The sequence below is a fragment of the Eretmochelys imbricata genome, chromosome 16 (assembly GCF_965152235.1).
Source record: "Eretmochelys imbricata isolate rEreImb1 chromosome 16, rEreImb1.hap1, whole genome shotgun sequence".
In the NCBI taxonomy this organism is placed as follows: domain Eukaryota; kingdom Metazoa; phylum Chordata; order Testudines; family Cheloniidae; genus Eretmochelys; species Eretmochelys imbricata.
In genome coordinates, this window is record NC_135587.1 from 16,283,614 (window position 1) to 16,307,666 (window position 24,053).

At 59.5% G+C, this 24,053-nt stretch overlaps 1 protein-coding gene across 1 annotated transcript in view; it reads left to right on the top strand.

Annotated features, from left to right (window-relative positions):
* The window catches only part of HMCN2 (hemicentin 2), a 119,963-nt gene extending 96,485 nt beyond the window's left edge, over positions 1 to 23,478 (top strand). The window contains exons 71-98 of the mRNA XM_077836252.1: positions 581 to 717; positions 1,125 to 1,266; positions 2,081 to 2,228; positions 2,755 to 2,882; positions 3,193 to 3,349; positions 3,609 to 3,730; positions 4,161 to 4,325; positions 4,446 to 4,553; positions 4,812 to 4,946; positions 5,619 to 5,753; positions 6,615 to 6,805; positions 7,512 to 7,725; positions 8,530 to 8,664; positions 8,874 to 9,064; positions 9,755 to 9,836; positions 10,551 to 10,820; positions 12,784 to 12,933; positions 14,715 to 14,852; positions 16,088 to 16,209; positions 16,403 to 16,640; positions 16,903 to 16,965; positions 17,733 to 17,855; positions 18,510 to 18,644; positions 19,751 to 19,879; positions 20,659 to 20,979; positions 21,670 to 21,789; positions 22,568 to 22,694; positions 23,108 to 23,478. Of these exons, the coding sequence (XP_077692378.1) occupies positions 581 to 717; positions 1,125 to 1,266; positions 2,081 to 2,228; positions 2,755 to 2,882; positions 3,193 to 3,349; positions 3,609 to 3,730; positions 4,161 to 4,325; positions 4,446 to 4,553; positions 4,812 to 4,946; positions 5,619 to 5,753; positions 6,615 to 6,805; positions 7,512 to 7,725; positions 8,530 to 8,664; positions 8,874 to 9,064; positions 9,755 to 9,836; positions 10,551 to 10,820; positions 12,784 to 12,933; positions 14,715 to 14,852; positions 16,088 to 16,209; positions 16,403 to 16,640; positions 16,903 to 16,965; positions 17,733 to 17,855; positions 18,510 to 18,644; positions 19,751 to 19,879; positions 20,659 to 20,979; positions 21,670 to 21,789; positions 22,568 to 22,694; positions 23,108 to 23,444 (4,463 nt within the window). The 3' untranslated portion in view covers positions 23,445 to 23,478. The remainder of the gene's footprint in view (positions 1 to 580; positions 718 to 1,124; positions 1,267 to 2,080; positions 2,229 to 2,754; positions 2,883 to 3,192; positions 3,350 to 3,608; positions 3,731 to 4,160; positions 4,326 to 4,445; positions 4,554 to 4,811; positions 4,947 to 5,618; positions 5,754 to 6,614; positions 6,806 to 7,511; positions 7,726 to 8,529; positions 8,665 to 8,873; positions 9,065 to 9,754; positions 9,837 to 10,550; positions 10,821 to 12,783; positions 12,934 to 14,714; positions 14,853 to 16,087; positions 16,210 to 16,402; positions 16,641 to 16,902; positions 16,966 to 17,732; positions 17,856 to 18,509; positions 18,645 to 19,750; positions 19,880 to 20,658; positions 20,980 to 21,669; positions 21,790 to 22,567; positions 22,695 to 23,107) is intronic.
* Positions 23,479 to 24,053: the final 575 nt, after the last annotated feature.

Here is a 24,053-nt window from a genome sequence, read left to right on the forward strand (position 1 = left end):
CTCTAGCTGATGGTGGGTGGGTGAGCTCACCCTGCTGGCTTCCCTTTGCCCAGGGAGGGGAAAGGATAGTGCCCCCGGAGGGAATGGGTTGGGTTGAATGGCATGTAATGCAGGGTTGGCATCAATCTCCACCATGCAGCAACCTTGGTGGGTCCTGGTTTAGCGCCACTGGAAGGCAGCTGTGTTCCAGCAGGACCAGGCTGGGTCTGCGAGTGGGGACAGGGGCCTAGATGTCTCCTATAACTGGGGTGTTGGGGGATGTACCGCACTCTCCCCTGGTGGGAGCCTTTCAGGATCATGGCTGGGCCCGCAGATCCTGGTCCTCTCTTGTGCCCACCCTTCTAGATCAGCGAGGTGGAAGGGGGATGTAAGTGCCTTGCTTGTGAGCCTGGGGCTGGGTGACAGAACAAGCAGGGTTAGCACAAAGCGGAGCAGCGAGGGCTGGGGCATTTCTTGGGCGGTGGTTGGTAGGTGGGTGTTACCATTCGGGGACGGTGCCCTCTCTCCGGCGCTCCCAGTTGCTCATGGGCACGATTCCCCTTCCACACATGCCTGACCCGCTTGGCTTGCATCCCTGCAGCGCCTGCGAACGTTCGGGGCTCCAGTGAGACGCGCTCTGTCACCGTGCTGGCTGGCGGGCAGCTCTCCCTGGAGTGCCCTGCCGCCGCTGACCCGCCACCCCGCATCGAGTGGCACCGAGGGGGCTCCCTGCTGCAGGTGTGTAGTTGGGGCGTTCGCCAGTTGCTGTACGTACCAGGCTGGGCGTGCATGGCAAGGAGGTTGGAGGGAGGAGCTGACGTCTCAGCGAGGTGGCGCTGACTCCCCATATCATCTTCCTGGCTGTGTCAGGGCCCAAGAGATTCCCTCCCACTCTCTGGGGTGCAGCCAATGCACAAGGTGGCTTCCCATCACTGCATGGCAGGGGACTGAAGCCCCTGCCCTGGGGATCCCTCCGCGGTGCGTGTCCCTTTGATCAGCCGCCCCCCGCCTGGCTTGGCTCTGGCCGCTAAGCAGTGCGGATGCTGCCTCTGGGATATTGAACCAAGGCCACCAGACTCATTGCCTGTGAAGCCTGCGGTCTGGGCGGCGCTGCTGATGGGGTGTTTGTCTCTGGGTGCTGGCAGGAGGATGCCCACGTGCGGTTTCTGGCCCAGGGGCGCTTCCTTCAGATCCAGCCCATGGGAGTGCCTGACGGCGGAGAATACAGCTGCACAGCGAGCCACGCGCTGGGGAGAACCAGCCTGCGCTTCCACGTGGAAATCCAGAGTGAGCAGAGCTCGGGGGGCCTGTGGGGAGGTGTGAGCCCCCAGTTCAGATTCCGCGGTGCCATCAGTTGCTGGGGCTCCATGGCAGATATCAGAGCTGGGCTGACTCAGACGCTCTGGCCCTCGCTTTCCTTCCCGGAGTTGGGTTGGTGGGATACGCTGTGTGATGGGATCCCATTTATCAATGAGCCATCTCCCCATCAGCAGAGGAGTGGACAGGCTCTTGGGAGTCCCTCCATTTACACGTCTCATTGCATTGGCTTGGTTAATTGGCAGGAGCCAATCCCTGTGCAGCATGTTCTGTCCACGGGCTGTCCGCCTTCGACCTGCTCGTTACCTCATCTTTCCATTCCCGATTTACCCTGTCCATCGTTGTTAGCTTGTTCTTGGCCAGTGGTTCCCCGGATGTTCCCCCCCCTGGCCTTGGCCAGCTCAGAGAGCCCACTCGCTGGCCCATTTCCCTATCTTCGTTAGCACAAACGTTCTCGTTTCAGCCTCCTCATCTGTGTGCCTCTCTAATCCTGTCTTCCAAGAAATGAGGCCTCCCCTGGGTTTAATTACTCATCTCAAGCCAGGCCTATGTGGGAGTGAATGAAAGAGGGAGGGGTTTCAGACCCCCCCATCCCCAAAACATTGGGAGCCCTCCAAACTTCTTCCTACCCTGCTGCAGCACCAGGCTCACAGGAGCAGAAGCGGGCTCTGCGCTGCCTCTGGACAGAGGGGGCTCAAGGGCAGAGCAGTTAAGCACAAACTCCACAGTTTCTCTTACTGTTATTTTCCAATGCCTCGTGCCCCCCGTGATTTTTTTGTTGCAGCTGCCCCTGTGATAAAGCCGGGCCCCTTGGCTGTGAGCACCACTGTGAACGAGTCCGCTCTGCTGCCTTGTGAGTCGGAGGGGCAGCCCACGCCCCAGCTCACGTGGAGGAAGGATGGCCTGCTCCTGCTGCCTGCTGCGAACCCCAGGTACGTGAGCCCGCTGTGCTGGCGGCAAACCCAGGGCCGTTCCGCAGCCGGGCTCTCCCATCAGTTTGAAACCGGCGGTGGGAAAGCAGCCGCTTCCCGTCTGTTTTCTCTGTGGTGCCTCAGCACGGCCAGTGGGCTCAGGTTTGTAACTGGGCTGCTGCACGGGCCCGGCCCCTTGCAAACAGCGAGGAACGGCGCCTCGCAGGCACCCACATGAGGCAGGGGCATTTATTACCCCCACTCTAGGCTGGGGGAGCTGCGGCAAGGGGAGAAGAAGGTCCCATGGCCACTCAGGGGCCAAGTTGTGAACAGAGCCCGGGTGCTCTGACACCTAGCCCTGTGCTTGGACCACTCCTCTGTGCTGGTGGTGGCCACCTCTGGGCCTGCCATACGATGGCTCTGGTCTGCTGGCAAGTGTTCTCCTCTCCCTCAGTGGCTGTTTTCCTATTTGTCTGCTGCTTTCTGTCAATGAGGCATTAAACCAAACTGGCTGGTGGCCTGATGGATTCACCTTCCCTCCCCTCAGGTTGGAGCTCCTGTCAGATGGCTCCCTGAGAATAGACCCAGTTCAGGTCCAGGACATGGGACATTACCTCTGCGTGGCATCTAGCCCTGCTGGGTCTGACCGCCGAGGCCTGGATCTCCGAGTCTTAGGTAAGGGGAGCGTGAGGCGGGAAGGGACTGACCTGGGAATGAGGCAGGCCCCTAGGAGCCTGGCGTGCAGGGTTCGCATCCAGCCATGCTGCATGGATCTCAGACAGCCTCTGCTCTGGATACCACCATCTCCTTTTTCCTACACATGCCGGCGTCCCCTCTCCTTTGTTCCAAGGGGTCCCTCTGCCTCCTGCTGGACTGGCCCAAGCCAATGCGCTCCCCTCTCATTAATGCCGCCTCCCTCCAGCAATGCCTCGAGCTGGTTGGAATCCGCTCCTGAACCGATTGCATCTGTCTCTGCTCCTCACAGTCCTTCCTGCCATTGCTCCGGGGCCCTCCAACCTCACCCTGATGGCCCACAGCCCGGCCTCGCTTGCTTGCGAAGCTACTGGCCTCCCCAAACCCCACGTGACCTGGAAGAAAAACGGGCACCTCCTGAACGTGGACCTTCCACAGAGCCCATACAGGTACCGGCGCTGTCCTTGCCATGCATGCTGCCGGCGGGGTGGGACGCTCAGGGAAATGTGCAGAGCGAGTCAGGTCCGGTGGCTGGTTCTGCTGCCATTTGGTTCGCTTGCTAAGCTGCTTCTGCCATTGTACCCTAGCTCCACCCTGTACACAGCTGGCCCAGGCCCTCTTTGTCCTGGGGGCCACTGCTGACCTTAGTGGGGCAGGATCTGGTCCTACGTTTGTGGCTCCCCCTCACCCAGGCACTCTGTGTCTCAGGTTACTGTCCTCTGGCTCCCTGCTGCTTGCCAGCCCCAGCCTCCAGGACACGGCGCAGTTTGAGTGCATCGTAACGAACCCCGCAGGAGAGGCTCGCAGGCTCCTTGCTGTTGCTGTGCATGGTGAGTGGCTCTCCGGCATGCAGTGGTCTCACCTTGGGACGGCCTTTCTGAGCTCTTTCCATTTCCCGGCGCTCAAATCGCTGACTGAGCTCCGGCCAGTGCTTTCCCGGCACTGGCGTCCGGGCTGAAGCCCCAGTGACAGCGAACACAGAGCCGTGCTCTCTGGGCGAGCAGCCTGGGTGAGCCTGCAGAATCCACTGGGGTGGGGGGTACACGCATGCAAGTGTGTGCGCGCCTTGGTTCTGCAGCTCAAGCTGCAGCAGCTCATGTGTTTAGCTCTGGAGGTCCCCAGTTCAATCCCTGGTGTGTCGGCCAAGACGATGGCTGTCACACATGCTTCCCGGAGTCTTGCATCCATGCCCAGAGGGGAGAGTCTGGCTCCTACTCTTCGCTGCACAGCCCCTCTCACCTTGACTCTCCCCATTTGCAGTCCCTCCCACGATTGCCGACGATCACACAGACTTCGCAGCCACCAGGATGTCCCCAGCAGTTCTGACCTGCTATGCCTCTGGGGTGCCGGCACCAGCTGTGTCCTGGAGCAAGGATGGAGCCCAGCTGGGAAACCGAGGCAGTGGCTACCGCGTCTTGCCGACAGGTATTAGCAGCACCACCCCGTACATGGATGTGTCAGCAGGAGCAGGGCAGCACGCTCACTACCCAAGAGAGGGCACTATTCACCTCCCGCCTCCATTATTTACTGTTCCTGTGTTCCCAGGTGCTTTGGAGATCAGCCGTGCTCTGCCGATTCATGCCGGGCGCTACACTTGCACGGCGAGGAACGCCGCTGGCATGGCACACAAGCATCTCCTCCTGACAGTGCAAGGTACCCGGAGCTGCCAAGGCCACTACAGGCTGGGGGGAAGGAGGCGAGCCCCAGCTCCAGAGAGGGAGGGTGGGAGGGGGAGGGGTCTGTGAGAGAGCGCTCCATCTGCTGGGACTGTGAAGGGGCATTAGGAAGTAGCCTGGCTTCCTGGACCTCTCCTGGTTACGACTGACCATAGAGCCCTGGAGGCTGGGAAAGCAGCCAGGTTGTACACTCTGAAGGAGCCAGCTCAGGCACCGTTCCCCATCTTCACTGCAGAGTCCCCGGTGGTGAAGCCCCTGCCCAGCATGGTGCAGGTGAGGGTCAATGCTGGTGTGGTCTTGCCCTGTGAGGCGTCTGGGATCCCCCGCCCGGTGGTCACGTGGCAGAAGGAAGGGATCAGTATCCCAGCAGGTGAGCTGGGGTGCAGCTAAACCAGCCGAGCCCAGAACTGCCCCGCTGGTCACTGCAGCAGCCGGTCCATGCCTTCACCTCAGCAAAGCCCCTGGGAGGGGTTGGTGATGCTACTGGAACTTAGCACCCCGGGCGCTGCTGGGGGTGGCAGTGGCTTGGGCGACAAACAATCTGAGGACCTTCCAAATCCCCCATCCCCTCCTGCCCTAGATCCCTAGTTCTCACGGAACCTCTCCTGGCTGCAGCGCCGGGAGGCGCTCCACTTGGTAGCCCTGTGCATCCCAGCACAGTGTCAGAGGGCAGCAGGGGGCACCGTGAGTCAGTTCAGTGGGAGATCAGGACAGCTGGTGATCCTAAAATACCCCTTGGCACATCTAAGGAGACATTAACCTGGGTATCCTTGCTAAAAGCCACCAAGAGTCATTAGACTCTGCCTCCACCTGCCGATTCAGAGGGTCCGATGGGTTCTTCACTTCCTAAGCTAAGCTGTTGTGTGCTACCTGGGAGGAGGCCGCATGTGATGCACGGAGGAAGCGGTCCCTGTGTATAGTCTGTCAGTCAGTCACTAGTGTGCTTGGGCCAGGGTTGTCTGACCAGTGGCCGGCCTTCCTGCTCTTGCTCTTCATTTCCGTCACATCCCTTTTCTCTCTGATCTTTGTTTCCTGGTGGCAGGAGCCGGTTTCAAGGTGCTCCCCAATGGGCATCTGCATCTGTCCCGGGCTTCTGAGGAGGATGCTGGGGTTTATCTGTGTGTGGCTCAGAACCCCTCGGGCACAGCGCTGGGGAAAACCAGACTGATTGTGCAAGGTAGGAGCATGAACGGGGACCCACGCCTCGGAGCAAACCCAGAGCCACATGTGAAACCCAGGGGGCTGTGCGTTATCCCGCAGTATGTGCTCTCCTGTTCCCCTGGGCCTGGCTGGAATGTCCTGTCTGACCTGGGGAGGTGGCGAGTATCTGTTACTAAAACCTCCATAGGGGGCCCAGGACCCAGTGTGTTTCCCAGCTTGATGTGGGATGCAGGGGTGGGCAGCAGAGCTTGGTCACCATTCTGGTCCCTTACAGGTGTTGGACAAGGAACGCTTTCTAGCTTTACGGTGCTCGGAGAAGAGGGCAGCGTGGCTGGATTGCGCTGTTTCCAAACCAGCGCCTGGGGGCCAAGTGTCACCATGTGCTGTTACTAGAGATGGGCTGAGCTGCAGCATTTGGGAGCTGGATGCACGTTTCCCCCAAGCACCCAGGATGTTCAGGTCTTGGTCTGAGGTAGCACAGGGGCCTGCTGGAAATGTAGAGCCTGGATCTGGGTGCAAAGCCAGGTGGTGTTTGGATCCAATGTTCTGGCTTGTGTCCCCTCCACTCTTGTGCTGCATTCGTCTCTGTGCACCATGAGGGAGAGCAGGGGGAGGTGTGAGGGGTTTGGCAGTACGCAGGGGCAGAGGGTAACAGAGGAGCACCATGCAGAGCCGCGAGGCTGGGGTGGGGTGGGGTGGAGTTCATTTACCAGGGTCTGGGCTGGCATCTCACTGCAGGGCACTTCTGCAAACTCAGTTATTCATTCAAAGCTGGATCACGCCTGGCATTCACTGGGAAGTAGCTGTGGGAGGGGGAACCCCGTCCGCTGAAATCGGATGAGGGATCCTTTGTCTCCCATTCTCTGTTTTTTCCCAGTGCCCCCAGTCATTGAGGCCAGCCGGCCGGAGCTGTCCATCCTGGAGGGCTTGCAAGTTCTCCTGCCCTGTGCAGCTCGGGGAGTCCCTGAGCCCAGACTCACCTGGTCCAAAGACGGGGTCCCGCTGCCAAGGATGGAGGGAAAATTCACCTTGCTGCCGTCTGGGGAGCTGATGGTGAAGGACTCCCAGGTAAGCAATCCAAGGGGGCAGTGTGTTTTCTGGTTTATCTGGGGCACATCCCATTTACTTCTCCCAGGTCTGCAGGCCCGTGATAGTAAAGGGATCTTGGGAAGAAGTGGCCTTACAGTGTCACCCTGGGCTGACTGACGACATGTCCAGTGCCTCTTGTACTCTCAGGGGCTGGGAGGGCTGCAGGGGAAGGAGGGGAGAGCCGGGTCCCAGTTAATAGTGACTCCCACTGGCTGATTTCAGGACCTGCAGTCAATGGCTTCTGAGCTTTGTGCCCCGTCCCCTTTGGCACCAGGTGGAGCTGCCTGGGGCTGCATGTGTGTCTGGGGGATGTTGATCACACAGGTCCCGCCAAGAGAAAAATTAACTTTTAAAACCAAGCACTGAATCAATCTGTGCACAAACACCACTTGAGGATGAGCCTAGTAGAGCTCTGCCCTGTCCCTGGCATGGCCTCCACACCGAGGCAGGGAGAGTGGGAACTGGCTGGACCCCTGACGTGCACACATACCCCCAGGGAAATCTCAGCCAGCTGGGTACTCTCGGGATCCTGAGGAGTACAAAGGACCCAGCTCAGAGTGGAGGATCAGCCCGTTGGCTGGAATGGAAAAGCATTCAGAATCCTTTGGGCTCGGTTCATTTGTGGGGTGCAGCGCCTCGCCCAAGGGGTGTCCCACTGACTTACTCGAACCTTCCCCCTTTGCAGGGTGGGGATGCCGGGACCTACACCTGCACTGCAGAAAACTCTGCTGGGAAAGCCACACTGCAGCTCCAGCTCTCCGTCCACGTCCCTCCCGCCTTCACAGAGCAGCCAAGGGACCGGACGCTGAACAGGGGCGAGAGGCTGATACTTGGCTGTGTGGCAAAGGGGAACCCGATGCCCCACCTCACCTGGACAGTCAACAACAAACCCGTCAGAGGTAAGCTGGGCAAACTCTGCCATAGGAGCGGTGGGGGCTGGCATGGAATGAGGGGGGATTAGATCGGGGGAGGCAGAGAAAGAAGGCATGAGACCCCAGGTGATGGGAGGGGTAAGAGAGCAGGTGAACGAAAGGAGAGTGACCTGGGGGCTGCACTGGTGTCTCTTAGAAAAGGCCCCAGAGATCCTGGTAGCAGGGTGCAGACCTAGCTGTAGGTTATTGTGCAGAGCTGTGTGCAGGAGGGAGTGCAGTCGAGTGGTTAGAGCAGGGAGTCGGGGCTCCTGGGTTTTGGTCCGGGTTGTGACACTGGCTCTGTCTGAGTCACATGACTTCTCTGTGCCTCGGTCTCCCCACCTGTAACACGGGGCTAAGAAAACCCACTTCACAGGGGGGCAGGTTGCGAGACTTGCACTGTGAGCTCGCTGAGCTAGAGGCGGTGGAGAGGGACGTGCTGCTATTTTCATCATCCCAGGTGGGCCTGCCCTCAGAAGAAGGCTCTGAAGAAGTGGAAAGGGTGGCCATTTTGTCCAGGTCCTGCCGTTCCTTCTGGGAAGTGAGGGGATCAGCCCTGGTCTGTGTCGCTCACTTTCCCCCAGGAACAGAAGGGAGAGCTGGACTCCAGGGCCTTCCAGCCCCTTCCCCATTCATCTTCCCCATTCACCCTAACTCTCAGGCACCAAGGGCTCCAGCATGCTGGTGGCGTGGCTGAGTTGGCAGGCACCTGCTTGCTCCATGGTACCATGCATTGGGGAGCTGTCTCCACTGTCTGTCCGCCAAACCGTCCCGTGTGGCTTTCCTTGGCAGCGGGCATCTGGGAGCAGAGAGGGCAGAGCACCCTGCAGAGGGAGGCCGTCACCAAAGAGGACAATGGCACCTACACCTGCGTGGCCGAGAACGGCGTGGGGAGCATCAAGGCCATCGCGTTCGTCTATGTGAAAGGTACCTTGGCCGTGGGGGCGGCTCGCTCGTGGAGTGCTGAGAAGAGGGGGTCTGGTCTCAGCCTGGAATAGCACCTCTGTGGTCAGCAGACCCTCCTGCATCCACAGAGACCAGAGCATGGCCTGGTGTCTGAAGGCCCTGGCTGTTCCGGGAGCGCATAGCCCAGACCCAAGCAAGATTTTTGTCTCTAACCCATTCTCCTTCCCCAGAGGCTCCGGTCCTACGTGGCGAAGTCAGTGCCTACCAGGTGGAGCCCCTCGGGGGCAACGCCCTCCTGAACTGCGAAGCCCACAGCGACCCTGCCCCAGTTATCCACTGGAATAAAAACGGGCTCCCGCTGCTGGGCAGCCCCCACCTACGCCAGCTGCAGAACGGCTCGTTGGCCATCTATGGGACGGTGGTGAGTCCCAGTCCCAGCACTGGCTCCCTGTAGACGGGGGCTGAGGGCTGCAGGGGTGTGTGAGAAGGGGCTTGGGTTTCTTCCCTTTTCTCTCTATTCGTTTGTGCTGCCAGATTTTTCCTTCCCTCCTTTGAGTCTCATGGCTGGATTAGATTGGAGTGGGGGCTAGCGAATCTTGGAGCGTTCTGCATAGCAGAGGAGATGCTGCCTGGGAACAAGCAGGGTCAGCCACAGGGGCTGGGCTCTCTGGACCCGTTCACCCGGTGGAGGTGTACTCGGGAGGTAACTTCTCCCTCTGTGGAACTAGTGCACTGATTTCTTCGCTGGGCCAGCCTCTCCTTTTGTTGCTGGGGGTTATGAGAGGGTCTAAAAAAATTCTTTCCTCTCTACCCTAACTCCGAACAGAAGCATTCTCTGTGAGGAGGGGCCGGCCGGCAGATAAGGCCCACATTGATCTCCGGCGTCTGTCACTCAAGGGGAACCTGGAGAGGCCCTAGCTCCGGCTCTGCAGTCCTCTGCAAAGGCCCGATGGGGTGTTGCGTGTTCGCCACCAGTTTGTCTTAAAGATGAAGGGGCTTCAGTCTGCCCGATGTTATGCTAATTAGCTGTGCCCCTTGGACTCCTGGGAAGTCATCAGTGCAGCCCTGCCTTGGGCAAGGTGGGTGATGCACCTGCTTTCCCTCCTCCCAGAGAGACGACGCGGGGCGTTACAAGTGCGTGGCAGAGAACGAGGTGGGCACGGTGGAGAAGGTGGTCACCCTTGCCCTGCGGAGTGAGTGTCCATCCACATTGGCAGCCTCAGTAGTTTAGTTTCATGGACGGTGTCGCCCTCATGCCTGTGGGGGGGGGGTTGGCAGTTGGTTTGCAGGGGAAATGGCCAAACTGGGTGTATCCTGCTTGATCAGGTCCCTGCCATTGCCCCAGGCCTTGGGCACTTGTGCACCTCAGTCCCTCCAGTTCTCTCCCTCTGGCACACAGTGACATAGTCTGCTGAGGCCTGACATGCTTTGGCCCAATTGGGTTAAATGCACAGGTGCTTGGTGGTGTGGGGACCGCGGATATACGGGAGGTCAGACAAGGTGATCAGGTGTCCCTTCTGGCCTTAGACTCTCTGACTTTGTAACTGTCCTCAGGATGTGGGCAGAGGACTGAGATCAAGAAGAAAAAATGACAGAGTTGTCTAGTAACCCCACTGACTGAGAGGATCAGCCTCATAAAATCCCCCGGGGCCTCAGAAATCCAATGTGACTGTGTGTGAACATCTCTCTTGGAAGAGTCCGGGTTACATCTGAGAGAGATGCGAGTAACTGACCAGAAGCCCCTCAAAATAAGTATGGGTGGAGCTATCCCACCCCCTCTGAACTCTGGGGCAATTCAGAGCTGAATGTCAGAACGCCTATACTGGTCTCAGCTCCACTGAGCACTCTCGGACTCGGCCGGGCGTAGGGTGCTGCACTGACCAGGTGGTTACCCCCCTGTGTTCTAGGTGCCCCTGTGTTTAGTGTGAAACCTCAAGACGTGGCTGTGAGTGCTGGGGAGAGGGCAATGCTGCACTGCCAGGCTACTGCAGAGCCAGCCCCCACAGTGGAGTGGACCCGGGAAGAGAAACCCCTCCAGGAGAACCACCGAGTCCAGATTCTAGCCAACTCCACGCTGCTGATCAGCGCCGTGGAGGAGAGAGACGTGGGGCTGTATGAATGTGTTGCACGCAATCTGATGGGATCCTCGGTCGTCCAGGCCTTCCTAACGATGCGAGGTATGCGCCCCATGGGCTGGAGATCCTGCGTGGAACGGGGGAGCCTGTTAGTGCCCTCTACCCTCTCCGCACACCACAGGGGAGGACTGGTCGCTGGGAGGGCAGCAAGGCTGCGGGGGTTAAGCAAATAGAACCATATTGGCTGTAAGTTCTATTTCCCCCGCCTGCCCTAATGGACGGGCACTGGGCAAGCTGGGGCAGTTGGTCCAGATGCTCTCTGCCCTGTGAAGGGGGCTGTGGCCAGCACACCTACTCCTGTGTCCACTTGCCCCCTCAGTCCGGCGGCAAGGCCTGCGCTGGGGAGGATGTGGTGATGGAGCTATGCTCGCCCCATCAGTGCCCTGGTACGAAGCACAGCTCTGAGAGGTGCCTCTCCCCCTGTGCATGCTGGGGGCAGGCTCCGGCCTGAGGGCCATTGGCCAGTGGGAAGGGAGGATCCCTGCAAAGCTGGGAGCTCCCCGACCTGGTTTCTCTTGGCCTGTCTGGGGGTTTTACAGCAGGATTTCAGTCAGATGGGAGCTGTAATGTGTATGTAGCATCCAAGTGGAGTTTGCAGATGTGTATGGAGGGCCCTGTGCCCCACTGAGCGCTCCCATGAGAACACGGATGCTAATAGCAGGGGCCTTTGTCTATCAAGTGGGTTCTCCGTTTCCCAGACTGGGGCAATGGGCCATTGAGGCTGGTCTCTTGTCTCCACCAGTGGCCAATCCTGGATGCATAAGACGGAAGGAATATTCCACCCCTCCTCCTTTGCAAACACAGTAAAGCAGCTGGGGTGAGGAGGAAGTTTCTGGTTCCACCTGCTGACAGGTGAAGCGTTAGGACTCATAGTTGTGCTGCTGCACCAGCCCTTACCCTGGATACCCTGTCTGGTGTAACGCAGGCATTATGCTTATTCCTATAAATATCTAATTTGCTCCCTCTGTAGCATCCTGCAGCACTGAGTTGCACAGGTTAACGATGTGCTGTGTCAAGATGTACTTCCCTAGTGATCTGTTTTAAACCATGTTGCCTTGTAATTTCATTGGTTCTTCCCGCCGTTGTCCTGTACTGAGTGGAATGGCACCGAGAGGTGGGGCAACGGACCTCTATGCCCCTCTTTGTTTGATATCCTGCCGCCTCTCTCCTTTTCCTTTGCAAGCGAATAGCCCTGGGGTGGAGCTGGGGGAATCTCGAAGCTGCATTTAAGCCCCTGAGCCACGAAGCCTCAATGAAGGCTTGCATACCCGGCTCCTCCACCCCACAGCAGGCTGGTCTTCCCCATTTGAGTTTTACTGAATCTATCCTCAGTGATTTGATTCTTTTGTCTCGGGAGACCTGCTAAATGCCCAGGCCTGGTGATGTCGGCTTTTTCTCGGTGAACAGATTGAAGAGCCAGATGAGACAGTCATGCGATTAGGCAGAGGAAGTATGCAGCAGTGCCTGGTGCATCCGTCTGATTAGCAGTAATAGGGGTGCTCTGGCACTGCCCAGATGCTTTACAGGAAGAGCAAATGAAACACGCTGCAGAGAGAAACCCAGGCCAGAGATGGTCGTGTGCAGCACAGAGAGCAGCCTGAATGGGACCGTGTGAGACCATGTGGGTGGCTGTGCATGTGTATTAGCCTGTGGGCAGGTGCAAGGATGTGGTTTGTACAGAGATCATCCAGATTAGTCCTGTGGAGCTGTGAACCCCAGCTGCCCTAGGAGATGACTCCCTCTGCTCCAACCGTGACAAACCAACACTGGCCTGACCTGTGCCCGGCAGCTGGTGCAGCAGTGTATTGCAGCAGAGGGCAGAGGGCTCCTGCAGGCCAGGCTCCGGCTGCCCATGGTAGCTGGGCACCGGAAATGAAGTGGTGCAGGAGGGGAGATGGGGATTAATGGCTCGCTGGCCAAGTGGGCCCTCTGCCCACCAGCTTGGGTCTTGCTGTGCAAAGTGTGGGTCTCCCCCACTCATTCCGCCCTGTTCCCCTTCCCTCAGGAGAGCCCCTCAGAGTCCGGGGCAGTCTGATCGGCATCATTAATGACCAAGAATTTGGCATTGCCTCTCTGAATGCCAGCGTGATGGAGGATCCCCGCTCTGGCACGGCCACCATATGGAGCAGCATCAGGAATATCCCACCAGCTGTCGGTGCGTGACGCCCCGGGGATGCATCTTGCGTCCGTTACACCTACTACATGGCAAAAAGCCGGATGTAAATCTGGGTGAAATACCCACTGCACAGTACGCTTGCCTGTAGTGTGAGGGGCATGGAGCGACTTAGCCGTGCGGTATTTTTTTACCAGCTCTAGTGGGATGTAGTGGATAAATGCTGCTGATCCCACTCGTACACGTATGTAACCCGTTGTCTGTGCCCTGGCTAGGTAACCCATCCCAGGATTTAGGGAGACCTCTAGTAGCACAAGCTGCGTCTCGTCTGGGAGCTGGAGACCCGGGAGAACCACAGGACCGGTCTATCCCCCTTTACATTCACATACCTGAGTCCTGTCTGCCCCCCCCAACCCCCCCGCAGCCCCGGCCTGGGACAATACAGTACCTGCAGTGCCCCGCGGTATGCTAACCTAACCGTGACTGTGCCTGCCAGGCACCTATCGGGGTGTGGTTCTTCAATGCCCCTCTGGCACTCGGCAGCCAAAGCTCGTTTTGGGCCTCGCTCAGCGCAGGGCTGAGTGGGTGCGGTACAGACTGGGGAACGCTGTTGGGAGCTGAGGAAGGAGTCTGGAGGGTGAGGCGCGAGGTGGGTTTGCTTGAATTGAGGAGCTGGTCTGATCCTCCTGCCTGCCTGCTCGCCGCACTCCGAACGCAGCAGGCATCACAGCTCTCTGTGCTTTCCCTCTGTATTGGGCACTGGTGGGCCCGCCGCTGGAATCGTGCTTCCGGGTCTGGGGCCCACAAGTCAAGGAGGATGTTGATCAGTTGGAGAGGAGTCAGAGAGGAGCCATGAGAATGATTAAAGGATTAGAAAACTTGCGTTCTAGTATTAGACTCCAGGAGCTCAATCTATTTAGCTTACCAAAGAGAGGGTCCAGGGGAGTGACTTGATGACAGTCTGTAAGTACCTACATGGGGAACAAATATTTAATAGTGGGCTTCTCAGTTTAACAGAGGAAAGTATCACATGAGCCAATGGCTGGAAGTTGAAGCTAGACAAATTCAGGCTGGAAATAAGATGTAAATTGTGAACAGTGAGAGTAATTAACCATTGGAACAATTTCCCAAGGCTTGTGGTGGATTCTCCATCGTTGCCCATTTTTAAATCAAGACAGGATAGTTCTCTGAAAGATCTCCTCTAGGAGCTATTTTGGGGCTTTCTCTGGTCTAGGTCAGACTAGATGATCACAATGGTCCCTTCTGGCCTAGGGATCTAAGCTTGCGACTCCCTTGGTGGGTTCCTCGGGTGCTGTTGGGGAGGGAGCTGCTCCTAACAGGATTTTCATGGAAGGGATCTGGGGGCTGAGTTATGGGGGAGCCTGACCCATCACCGAGAGGCCTCTTGCCTTGGTATGAGAAGGTCTGAGTGCCCTCTTCGGTGACTAGTGGGAGCAGTAGGTGCTTAGCACCTCTGACCCCTGGGGCACAGGGCTAGCAGGGCAGGAACTCCTGAGTGCTCACCCAGATACAGACGGGAGTCTCCCATGTGAGCAGAACAGGCTTAGTACCTCCCTGGGATGAATGGCTCCAGACTGTTTGCTGCTGGGAGTGCCATGCTGGAGTAGGATCATGATTCTGATTCTGCTGCCCCAATAAGGACCTTTGACCACAATTTAATTGCTAAGGCCAGTGTGACCGATGCACTGGGTGGGGAGCTGGCTGGGATTCCGGGGCGCCTCTCCCCAGAACGCACAGCTACTCCTCAGGAGAGCCCTGACTGAGATGGGACTGACCCTCGTGCCCTTCCCTGAACTTCCCAGGGCCACTGATGAGAGTCCTGGTCACCATCATTGCTCCGATCTATTGGTCCTTTGCACATCAGAGTGGCAGCACCAGGAACGGCTTCTCGCTGACCAGTGGTGTCTTCAGGCAGGAGTCGCAGGTGGAGTTTGCCACAGGTGAGGAGGCAGGCATGTGTGTCCTACTGAGAGCCAAGGGAGGGCGGCAGAGATCATGGTGCAGGAGTCCGTGTGGGAGCCTTGTTGTTAGGGAGGTTCCCTTAGGGCTGGGTGGGAGGTTTGGCATCAGTTGGAACAGACGGCCTGGGACGATGATCAGGGTTACATCCGTGGCATGTCTCAGTCAGCAGAAACGTTCCGTCAGCCACCCAGAGAGCTAGGTATCACCCATAGCTCATAAGGAGGGTGGATTGGGGAAGGAAACCCTGCACTGCTCATTTCTCACCCGGGGGGGGTCAGATAATAACAAATACCTGCCTCTTACACAGGGCTTGGCATCAGTAGATCTCAAAGGCAGGCAGTATCATTATCCCCATTTTACAGCTGAGGAAACTGAGGCACAGAGGGGCAGTGGCTTGCCAAGGTCACCCAGCAGGCCAGTGGCAAAAATGGGCATTGAATCCAGGGATCCTGAGTCCTATCCTTCAGGTCGCTTTGCAGGGAGTTCCTGGAGACAGGCTGGTGACCACTGCATGCTGAGGTTGTGCAAAACGTTCACAGCAAAACCCAAGCCCCCAAGGAGTGCCGCCTGGGTTCTGGTTTTGTTGTGTGCTAGCCATCTCCACCGCGGTGCCTGAGGCGTCTGGGGTGGCTCGTGAGCCTTTGGAGCAGGGCTGTGTCCCAGCCTGAGTGACCCACCTCTGCTTTAGGGGACCAACTTTGGCACAAAACCCAGTGAAATTTGTGGCTTCAACCCCACACTAGTGAAAACTGACCCCTTGGCCTGAATTCCAGATGGGGGCTCCGGGTTCACTGGAACCCCAAGGGAAACAGGACGTTTGGTGTCTAGGCATCTGGAGGGAATAGAATGAAGAGCTGTTTGCAGGGCTCCCAGCCAGGCAGGGCAGCTCATTTCAGTGCCAGCCTTACCGAGCCCTTCCTAAGAGCCAGCGATGGGGCGTGGTGTTTTGCTGGGGTGGCCTGCGGTGCTCTGCAGGGAGCCTTGTGTCTGCACAGCGAGTTGCTGGGGTCAGAGACAAGCCTGCAGATGCAAATACCCCCAGGTTTAAAAGTTGGCTTCGACATCTTGAAATTTGCTGCTGGCCCCATCCAGAGCCCAGATCTGGGCCCTTTGCAGCCTGGCTGAGCCCCGGGGCTGTCTGAAATCATCGTGGGCTGGATCGTTAACTGGTACGGAGTTGCTGAACCCTGCTTGCCGCCCCTTGTTGCTGCAGGGGAGCTTCTCCGGATCACGCATGTCGCCCGAGGCCTGGACGCCGGTGGGGCTCTTCTCTTCGACGCTGTGGTCAACGGGTTTGTGCCGGAGAGCATCGCAGAGGCTGCTGTGCTTTTCCAGGTCAGTAGGAGCTCCGGGACACCGCCCTCGCTACCTTCTTCTCTGCCCAGCAGCCCCCGCCAGCACCTTGGCAGTGCCTGTTCCTGCCCACAGTGACAGCCAAGGGCACAACAGGAGATCCCCGCTGCCACAGCCCCTCGTCCCAGTGAGCCCCGGTGCCTGAGTGTCCCATCTCCCTCTTCCCCCCACCCAGGATTTCAGCGAGCGCTACGTGCAGACAGGGGCCGGGCAGCTGCACGTGGAGTCTGTGCAGAGCTACTTGCAGGACGGGCTCCCGCTTCAGATCCGCGGCAACCACAGCATAGAGTACAATGCTGCCCTGGGTCGGCAGCCCTCCCTGGTGCAGCACGTCCAGGCCAGGGCCGTCACATCCTCCTTCAAGCCGGCCTCTGAGGAGCTCCTCTTCCAGCTCAGCTCCTCCCTCCACGCAGGTAACAGGAGAGCAGCCGTCTTCTCCGGGTGAGTGTGGCCCGCTGACAGCCCTGGAGTCAGAGTCCACGGGCCGGACGGTGGCAGGACAAGCTTCTCCCAGTGTGCCCTGCTCCCCAGGATGAGAGAGGGAGGCCGTTCCCCGTTGGCGTACCTGGGAGCTGGGTGATGCTGTGCCGAGGGCTCCTGTCCCCCGTGCTCCCCACGAGCCCTGCCTCACTGAGGTGCTGACGGGGCTCTCTTGCCTTCTTGTCTTTGTCACAGAGGCGAACGGAGAGCAGTGCCCGCAGGGGTTTGCACTGGGCCCGCAGCAGCTGTACTGCATAGGTAAGCGCCATTCCTGAGGGGTGGGCCATGTGCTTCCCTCAGGCTGGGGCCCGTTCTCCATCCCTGCTCAACGCCAGGGTGTCTTCAGTGTCTGGTGTCCCCGGGGGTGCCGCGGCCCTGTAATTCCCAGTGCGGCTAGACGTCGGCATGCTGCCTTTCATTGAGCTAGCGGGCTAACAACAGCAGTGTTGGTGCAGGTGGCAGGCTGGGCTGGCCACCCCAGTTCAGTCCTGCCCCAGGGCTGCGCCTGCCTGCGCCCGGGCTGCTATTTTTAGCAGACTAGCTGGCGCTTGTACATCTACCCAGCACCGGCTGCAGCTGACCTCCAGCTCCAGTGCGGCCATCCCCTCCCCCGGCTGCTGGAGGCCCTGTGTGCACTGGCTGGGGGAGGCTCTGGCACCCTGTGGCTGGCAGAGGCCATTACTAGATGTGCATACCTGGGAGCCGTCCCAGCCAGGGTGAGGAGAGGTGCTGCATGGGGGCAGGAGGGGAGGTTGGAGCGCATGCTGCCGTCTGCATGCAGCCTCTGTGCTCTCCCCCCAGCAATGGCAGCTCTCCAGAGGCAGTTACCCAGGGCCTGGTTTCTGCTTCCCCGCTGCCCTGGGGTGATCTCCGGGTCAGTAACCTCTGCTGAGGTGCCTCTTCCCCGGCGGTCGTGGCTTCGCCTGGCTCGGTGCTGAGGGTGGGGGCAGCAGAGGCGTACCTGGCCCGTGCTACCCCAGGCTCTTGCTGGGAAGGGACGGTAACTCCTTTTCCCTGCATCCCAGATCGGAACGAGTGTGCAGCTGCGAAGAGCCCTTGTTCCCATGTCTGCCACAACTCCGTGGGCAGCTTCTCCTGCGCCTGTCCTGCCGGATACGCCCTGGTGCCGGATGGCAGGGAGTGCAGAGGTAAGGAAGGGGCTACCCTCCAGCTTCCCTCCGCCCCCCAACATTGGCCTGACCTTCCGGGGAAGCTGCAGGCCTAGGACAGGACAGCCTCTGGGTGTGAGCACAAGCAATTCGCCCTGCGCCCTCGCTGCATGGGGGCAAGCGATCCCAGGCGGAAGGATCTCCAGAACCTCCTTAGGTGAGGGAGGGGATGCCCCTTCTGCCTTCTCCCCAGAGCGAGGAAGGCCCCTTTCCCTGGGGGTGGTGGGTGCCCATGGGAATATCAGGAGGCTGGAGACAGGAACACGTGCAGGTCTGGCCCTGGGAGCTCCCTTGGGGAACATAGCAGGGGGCTGCCCCATAGACCAGTCCATCCTTCTTCTCTGGACGTCTCAGGGGGAAAGACACCCCCCCCCCCAGCGCGGGAATGTCTGTGCACCCTGCTGGGCCAGAGATCGAAGGGCGCGGTGGCTGGGGGTCCGACGATGCTGTGAAGCAGCCATTGGCAGTTTCATCGATGCTGCCCAACGGGAAGGAGACCGGCAGGAGGCCTCCCTGCAGAGAGGGGGCAGAGGGTTTCTTTTGGAGGTGGCCTGGGCCCAGAAGCCCCCCTGCTGCCAGGCTCCATGGGTGAGGGGGTGAGGCAGCTACACTGACGGTCGGCTCTCTCTGCAGACATAGACGAGTGTGCGCAGGGCACCCATGCCTGCCGCCCGGAGCAGCAATGTGCAAACCTGGCGGGGGCCTATCGGTGTCTGACGCACTGCAGGGCTGGCTTCCGTCCGGCCGTGGATGGAGTGGGGTGTGAAGGTAACGGCCCCTGGGCTCTCCTGCCCGGCCCATGGGGAGGGACATCGCCTGGCTCGCACTCCTTCCCTAAGGCTCTCCAGCGGGGCATTCCAGCGTGTGCCGGGGGCTGGATGAACAGCCCAGGGATGAGTCCTCTGCCTTGTGGGATGGGGAAGCTGCAGGGCCAGCTCCTCCCATCCTGCCCCACCTGGGGTTCCCCTTAGCGGAGAGGGGAGTTAGTCTCAGTGAGCCCAGCCAGGGAGCCCTCGATCGGCCCCGTGCTCAGTACAGGCCAAAGCGGATCAGGAGGCTGGACACAAGAGGGGTCCCAGGCAGTGACAAGGGGTCAGTGGTCTCCTGGCATCTCAGCCCATGATGCACGAGGAGGGGCCATGGCTTTAGCTCAGGGGTGGGCAAACTTTTTGGCCTGAGGGCCACATCGGGGTTGCGAAACTGTACGGAGGGCCGGGTAGGGAAGGCTGTGCCTCCCCAAACAGCCTGGCCCCCGCCCCCTCCCACTTTCCACCCCCTAACTGCTCCCCTCAGAACCCCCTACCCATCCAACCCCCCTGCTCCTTGTCTCCTGACCGCCCCCTCCTGGGCCCCCCTGCCCCCCCCGGGACCCCACCCCCTATCCAACGCTCCCTGTCCCCTGAGTGCCCCCCTGACCCCTATCCACACCCCTGGCCCCTGACAGGCCCCCCAGGACTCCCACGCCTATCCAACTGCCCCTGCTCCCCATCCCCTGACCGCCTTCCCCGAACCTCGGCCCCATCCAACCGCCCCCTGCTCCCTGTCCCCTGACTGCCTTCCAGGACCCCCTGCCCCTTACCCAACCCCCCCGCTCCTCGCCCCCTTACCATGCTGCTCAGAGCAGCAGGAGCTGGCAGCCCCGCCGGAGCCAGCCACGCCACCCGCACTGCCCAGCAGGAGCGGCGGGCCAGAGCGCTGGTGGTGTTGCTGCGGGGGAGGGGCCGGGGGCTAGCCTCCCCGGCCAGGAGCTCAGGGGCTGGGCAGGATGGTCCCGCAGGCTGGATGTGGCCCACGGGCCATATCGCCCACCTCTGCTTTAGCTGCTGTGTGGGGACTTGCTCGCCGGGGGACCTCTCCTCTCGTTCTCCCCACAGATCTGGACGAGTGCGCGGAGGGATCCCACGCCTGTCGCTACAACCAGATCTGTGTGAACACCGTCGGCGGGCACCGGTGCACGTGTCCCCGCGGTTACAGGACCCAGGGCACCGGCCGACCCTGCTTGGGTAACACAGACCTGCCAGCCTTTGCCATGCAATGAGAAAAGCAGGGAGAGGTAGCATTTCTGCTGGTTCGAGCAGGAGAGTGGGGGTGGGCCTCAGGACTCCTGGGTTCAATTCCAGACTCCGCTACTGACTCGCTCTGTGACAAGTCCGGAGACGGGTCTTGACCCCCCAGGTGGCTGCTGGAGTAACGCAGCTAGTTCTCTCCCGACACAGCTCTCCTCTGCCCAGTCCCTTTCATGCTGTCACCTGTAGAGGGAGCCGCCTGCTCTCCCGCTGCCCGGCGAGAGCGCCCCCTGGTGAGAGCAGGGGGGAAGGAGAGTTGCCAGGCATGGATCTGGGGGAAGCTGCCAGTGAAGCTTCAAACCTTGCAGGAGGCGGGTGTTTGGGTGCAGGGGGTGGTGGGTGTGAATGCTTTGCGCTGGACCTTGTCCCCTGCCCTTCGCCTCAGGATCATTCATTAACCCTTACAAGCCTTCTGTGGTGGTGGGAATCAAGAAGTGTTATCTTCACTTCGTAGGTGGGGATACTAAGCTGTAGCTGGTGCAGTGACTTGTTCAGGGTCACGCAGCATGTTAGTGGCAGAGCCAGGAATAGAAACCCAGGAGTCCTGACTCCCAGTTCCCCCCACTCTAACCAGGAGACAACTCTGCTTTCCAGAGCCAGGGAACAGACCCCAGGAATCCTGGGTTCCTATTTCCTGCTCTAGCCATTAGCCAGCGCGGCTTCTGCCCTAGAAAGCTGGGCTCTGTTACTCACGCTGGCTTTTCTCTCTGTATCAGACATAAACGAATGCCAGCGGGTACCTCCGCCATGTGCTTTCCAGTGCCGCAACCTCCAGGGCAGTTACAGATGCCTGTGCCCACCTGGGGAGGCCTTACGTGGGGATGGCAAGTCTTGTGCTGGGCCGGAGAAGGCAGGAGGGAACGTGACGCGTGTCAGCAACAGAAGGACCCGTCTGCAGTGGCTCAGACCAAGTGGCCGATCGCCCGGGGGAGGCTATTACACCTGGTTCTCCTTTGGCCAGTCTGGTAACGCCCTGAGCCCCGGCAGCCAGGCCCAGTGCCCGTCAGGATTCACCAGGCGCAATGGACTTTGCACTGGTAAGGCCACGTGCTGCTGACCCTTGTCACTCCAGAGAGGGGGAGCCTTGGAGCGATGCAGCTGGAACAGGCCCAACTCCAGCCTAGCTGCGGGGCAACTGAAAGCTTGCGGCACCTGCTGGCTGCCTGGGGGGGCAGGGGTTGGTGCCATCAATCCAGTTCCCGATGAACAAGTGTCCGTGTTGCAAAAGCCGCTGGTGCAAGCAGGTGCTCTGCGTGCCAGCATCAGCAGAGAGGTTGTGGGCTGACAGAAGGGTCATGCAGGATCTGGGTGCCCACCAGGGCCTAAAGGGAATAGCCCGTCTTATAACCCACTCTCCTCACTCCTACTTCCCTTCTTCCTCCCCACTGTGCCAGCCATTCTGTGGCTCTACCTGCTCCCCCATACAATTGGTCTCTCTGGGGCCGAGGCCTTTGGTCCCCCATGGGGCTGGAGTGGGGCTTCCCTGGGCCACATCTCCCCCGGAGGGTGGGTAAATGGGAGCACTTGCCGGGGCCTTACGCCTTTGCAGGGTTGTTTCAGTGGCACTGTGCACCATGGTGGCTGTGCATTGAAGGCATAGGGGAAGTGTCATGCTGCGTGTGGGGCTGGGGTTGCCCCTCGGGGTTGGGGGTGGAGGGCACAGCAGTGCATTGCAGTGTGCCGGACTCGGAATCTCTCCTCGCTTCCCCTCCCTTCTCTTTACACAGATCTTGACGAATGTCAGGTGCGGAACCTGTGCCAACACGAGTGCAGGAACACGGAGGGCAGCTACCAGTGCTTATGCCCAGCTGGCTACCGGCTGCTGCCCAATGGGGAAACCTGCCGGGGTCAGTGCGTGCTGTTCAGGAGTCGGTTACATAGCGTGTGTGTCCGTCCATCCCTCCCTGCCACTTCGATACTGTAAGCCCTAATCTCCCTTTCTAAAGCCTGGATTTCACATCTGTCTCTGGCTGCGCCAGCAAAATCCCCACCCAGCTGCCAGGCTCCCCACAGTGCCTGCATTGGTGCTGCACTTTTCATCTCCCAAGCAAAGGGGCGTCATTGTAGGGAAGTCAACGGAGCTAGGCCAGGGCCGGATCTGGCCCATTAAATTCCTACACCTCACAAATGGCGCTCGCAGCTTAGTATCACTGCCACCAATCCATGGAGCAGGAAACAGAGGTGATGTGACTTGCCCAAGGGACACACTGCATGGCGGTGGCAGAGCCAGACTTAGAACTTGGGACCTCCTGGTGCCTATGCCTGGCCTCAGGCCACTAGCCCACAGGGCCATGGTCCTCCTGCCCCCTCTGCCAAGCCATTGCTCAGGAATTGCTGTGGCGCTCCTGTGTGGCTCTGTTGCTTCCTGGACCCGTGTGCAGTATGGTCATGCACGGTCTGCTTTGGGGGCATGTTAGTAACTGGGTGGGTGCCCTGGGCGGGTGCCTGCTGCCACCAGACTCTGCAGCTCACCCAGCAGGTAAAATGGAGGAGCTCTCCAGGGCGCAGCTGTTCACCTGAATGCACAGAGGGGTGTGATACAACGAGCAGGATCCCCCAGCAGCAGAGCCTGGGCCCCGTTGAGCACCTGTCTGTCCTCACTCCCCCCTCCTTTCTCCTCTGCAGACATAGATGAATGTGCAGAGGGGAGGATTCACTGCAACCCGAGCCAGGTGTGCTTTAACACGCGGGGAGGCTCCCAGTGCCTGGATACGCCCTGCCCCACAGGCTATAGGAGAGGCTCCAGCCCAGGGTAAGGTGGGGAGGGGGGGAGAAGTTCTTTTGGAAGGGGCTTGTACCCAAGTGGGGCAGCTGTTCCTCTTCTCCTGGCGTGACCAACCTGCCAATGCTCTTCTTAGCTCTGCTGCCAGGTTGTGGGGGTGGTCAGGTCCTGGGTGTAACACCAGTGGGCCTGGACTGGCACATGTCCATTTCAGTACATTAATGATATTTAGCACTTTGAAGAGTTAAAGTGCTGAGACTTGCCAAGTCTGACCCTCCCCCTGCCCTTTCCCTGGTGGGGGAACTGAGGCACAGACTGGCTCAGTGACTTGTCCAAGGCTGTCCAGGCTTAGAACCCAGGAGTCCTGGCTGCTAGCCCGAGGCTCAGATCATGCTGCCGCTCCTCACCGCTCTCACCCATGTCCTCTGCCCGTTCTCGTGCAGAGTGTGCTTCCGCCGCAGCCCTGGAGGCCCCTTCACTCTGCAGTACAAGCTTCTCACGCTGCCCTTTGGCATCCCGGCCGGCCACGACGTTGTCCAGCTCACTGCCTCTTCCCAGGGGAGCCTCCTGCAGAACCGCACTGTCTTCACTCTGCTGGAACAGGGCCCGGGCAGCCCCTTCGCCCTCCGGGACGAGAGAGGCCGGGGGGTCCTCTCCACACTGCGCCCACTCCACACTGCCGGCGTCTATCGGCTGAAGGTGCAGGCCCTGGCTCACGGCGAGCAGCGGGCACGGAGCGTCTTCCTCATCCTCATTTCCGTCTCACCCTACCCCTACTAATGGCAGCGAGGGGGCGCTGGGAATGGGCAGAGGACGGGAGAAGATGCTGATCCCATGCCCCAAACCCCACCAGACATTGTCTCCTTCTCCTTCTGTTCCTGATTCCATCTCCCGTACGTGGCATCAGCTCAGTCTGACATGCGCTTCTTCCTTTGTCCCCTGTGTGTCCCTAGAATCCCTAAGCCCCATTGCCTGCCATCAGTTCAGTGCCCTGCAAGAGGTTCCCCATGATCCTGTAAAACTCCCCTCCCTTGGCTCCCAGCTAGGGTGGCCAACCCTCCTGGATTGTCCCGGAGTCTCCAGGAATTAAAGATTAATCTTTAATTTAAAGATGGTGTCACGTGATGAAACCTCCAATATGCCCAACCAATATTTGGCAACACTACTCCCAGCCCTATGGCTCAATCCCTTGGTGAGTGAAATTGCCTTGACCCCGTGGGATGGTGCCAAGGCAGTTTGGAGGCCTGCAAATGCTGACCTCTCGTTGTCTGGACATTGTACCCATCACCTCACCTACTAGCTCAGCAGAGGAGCATGGGCTTGAGGCCCTGGTTCTTCCAGTGTTCAGCAGTGGTGGAGGGGTGAGGGGTTGTAAACATCAGGTGCTAT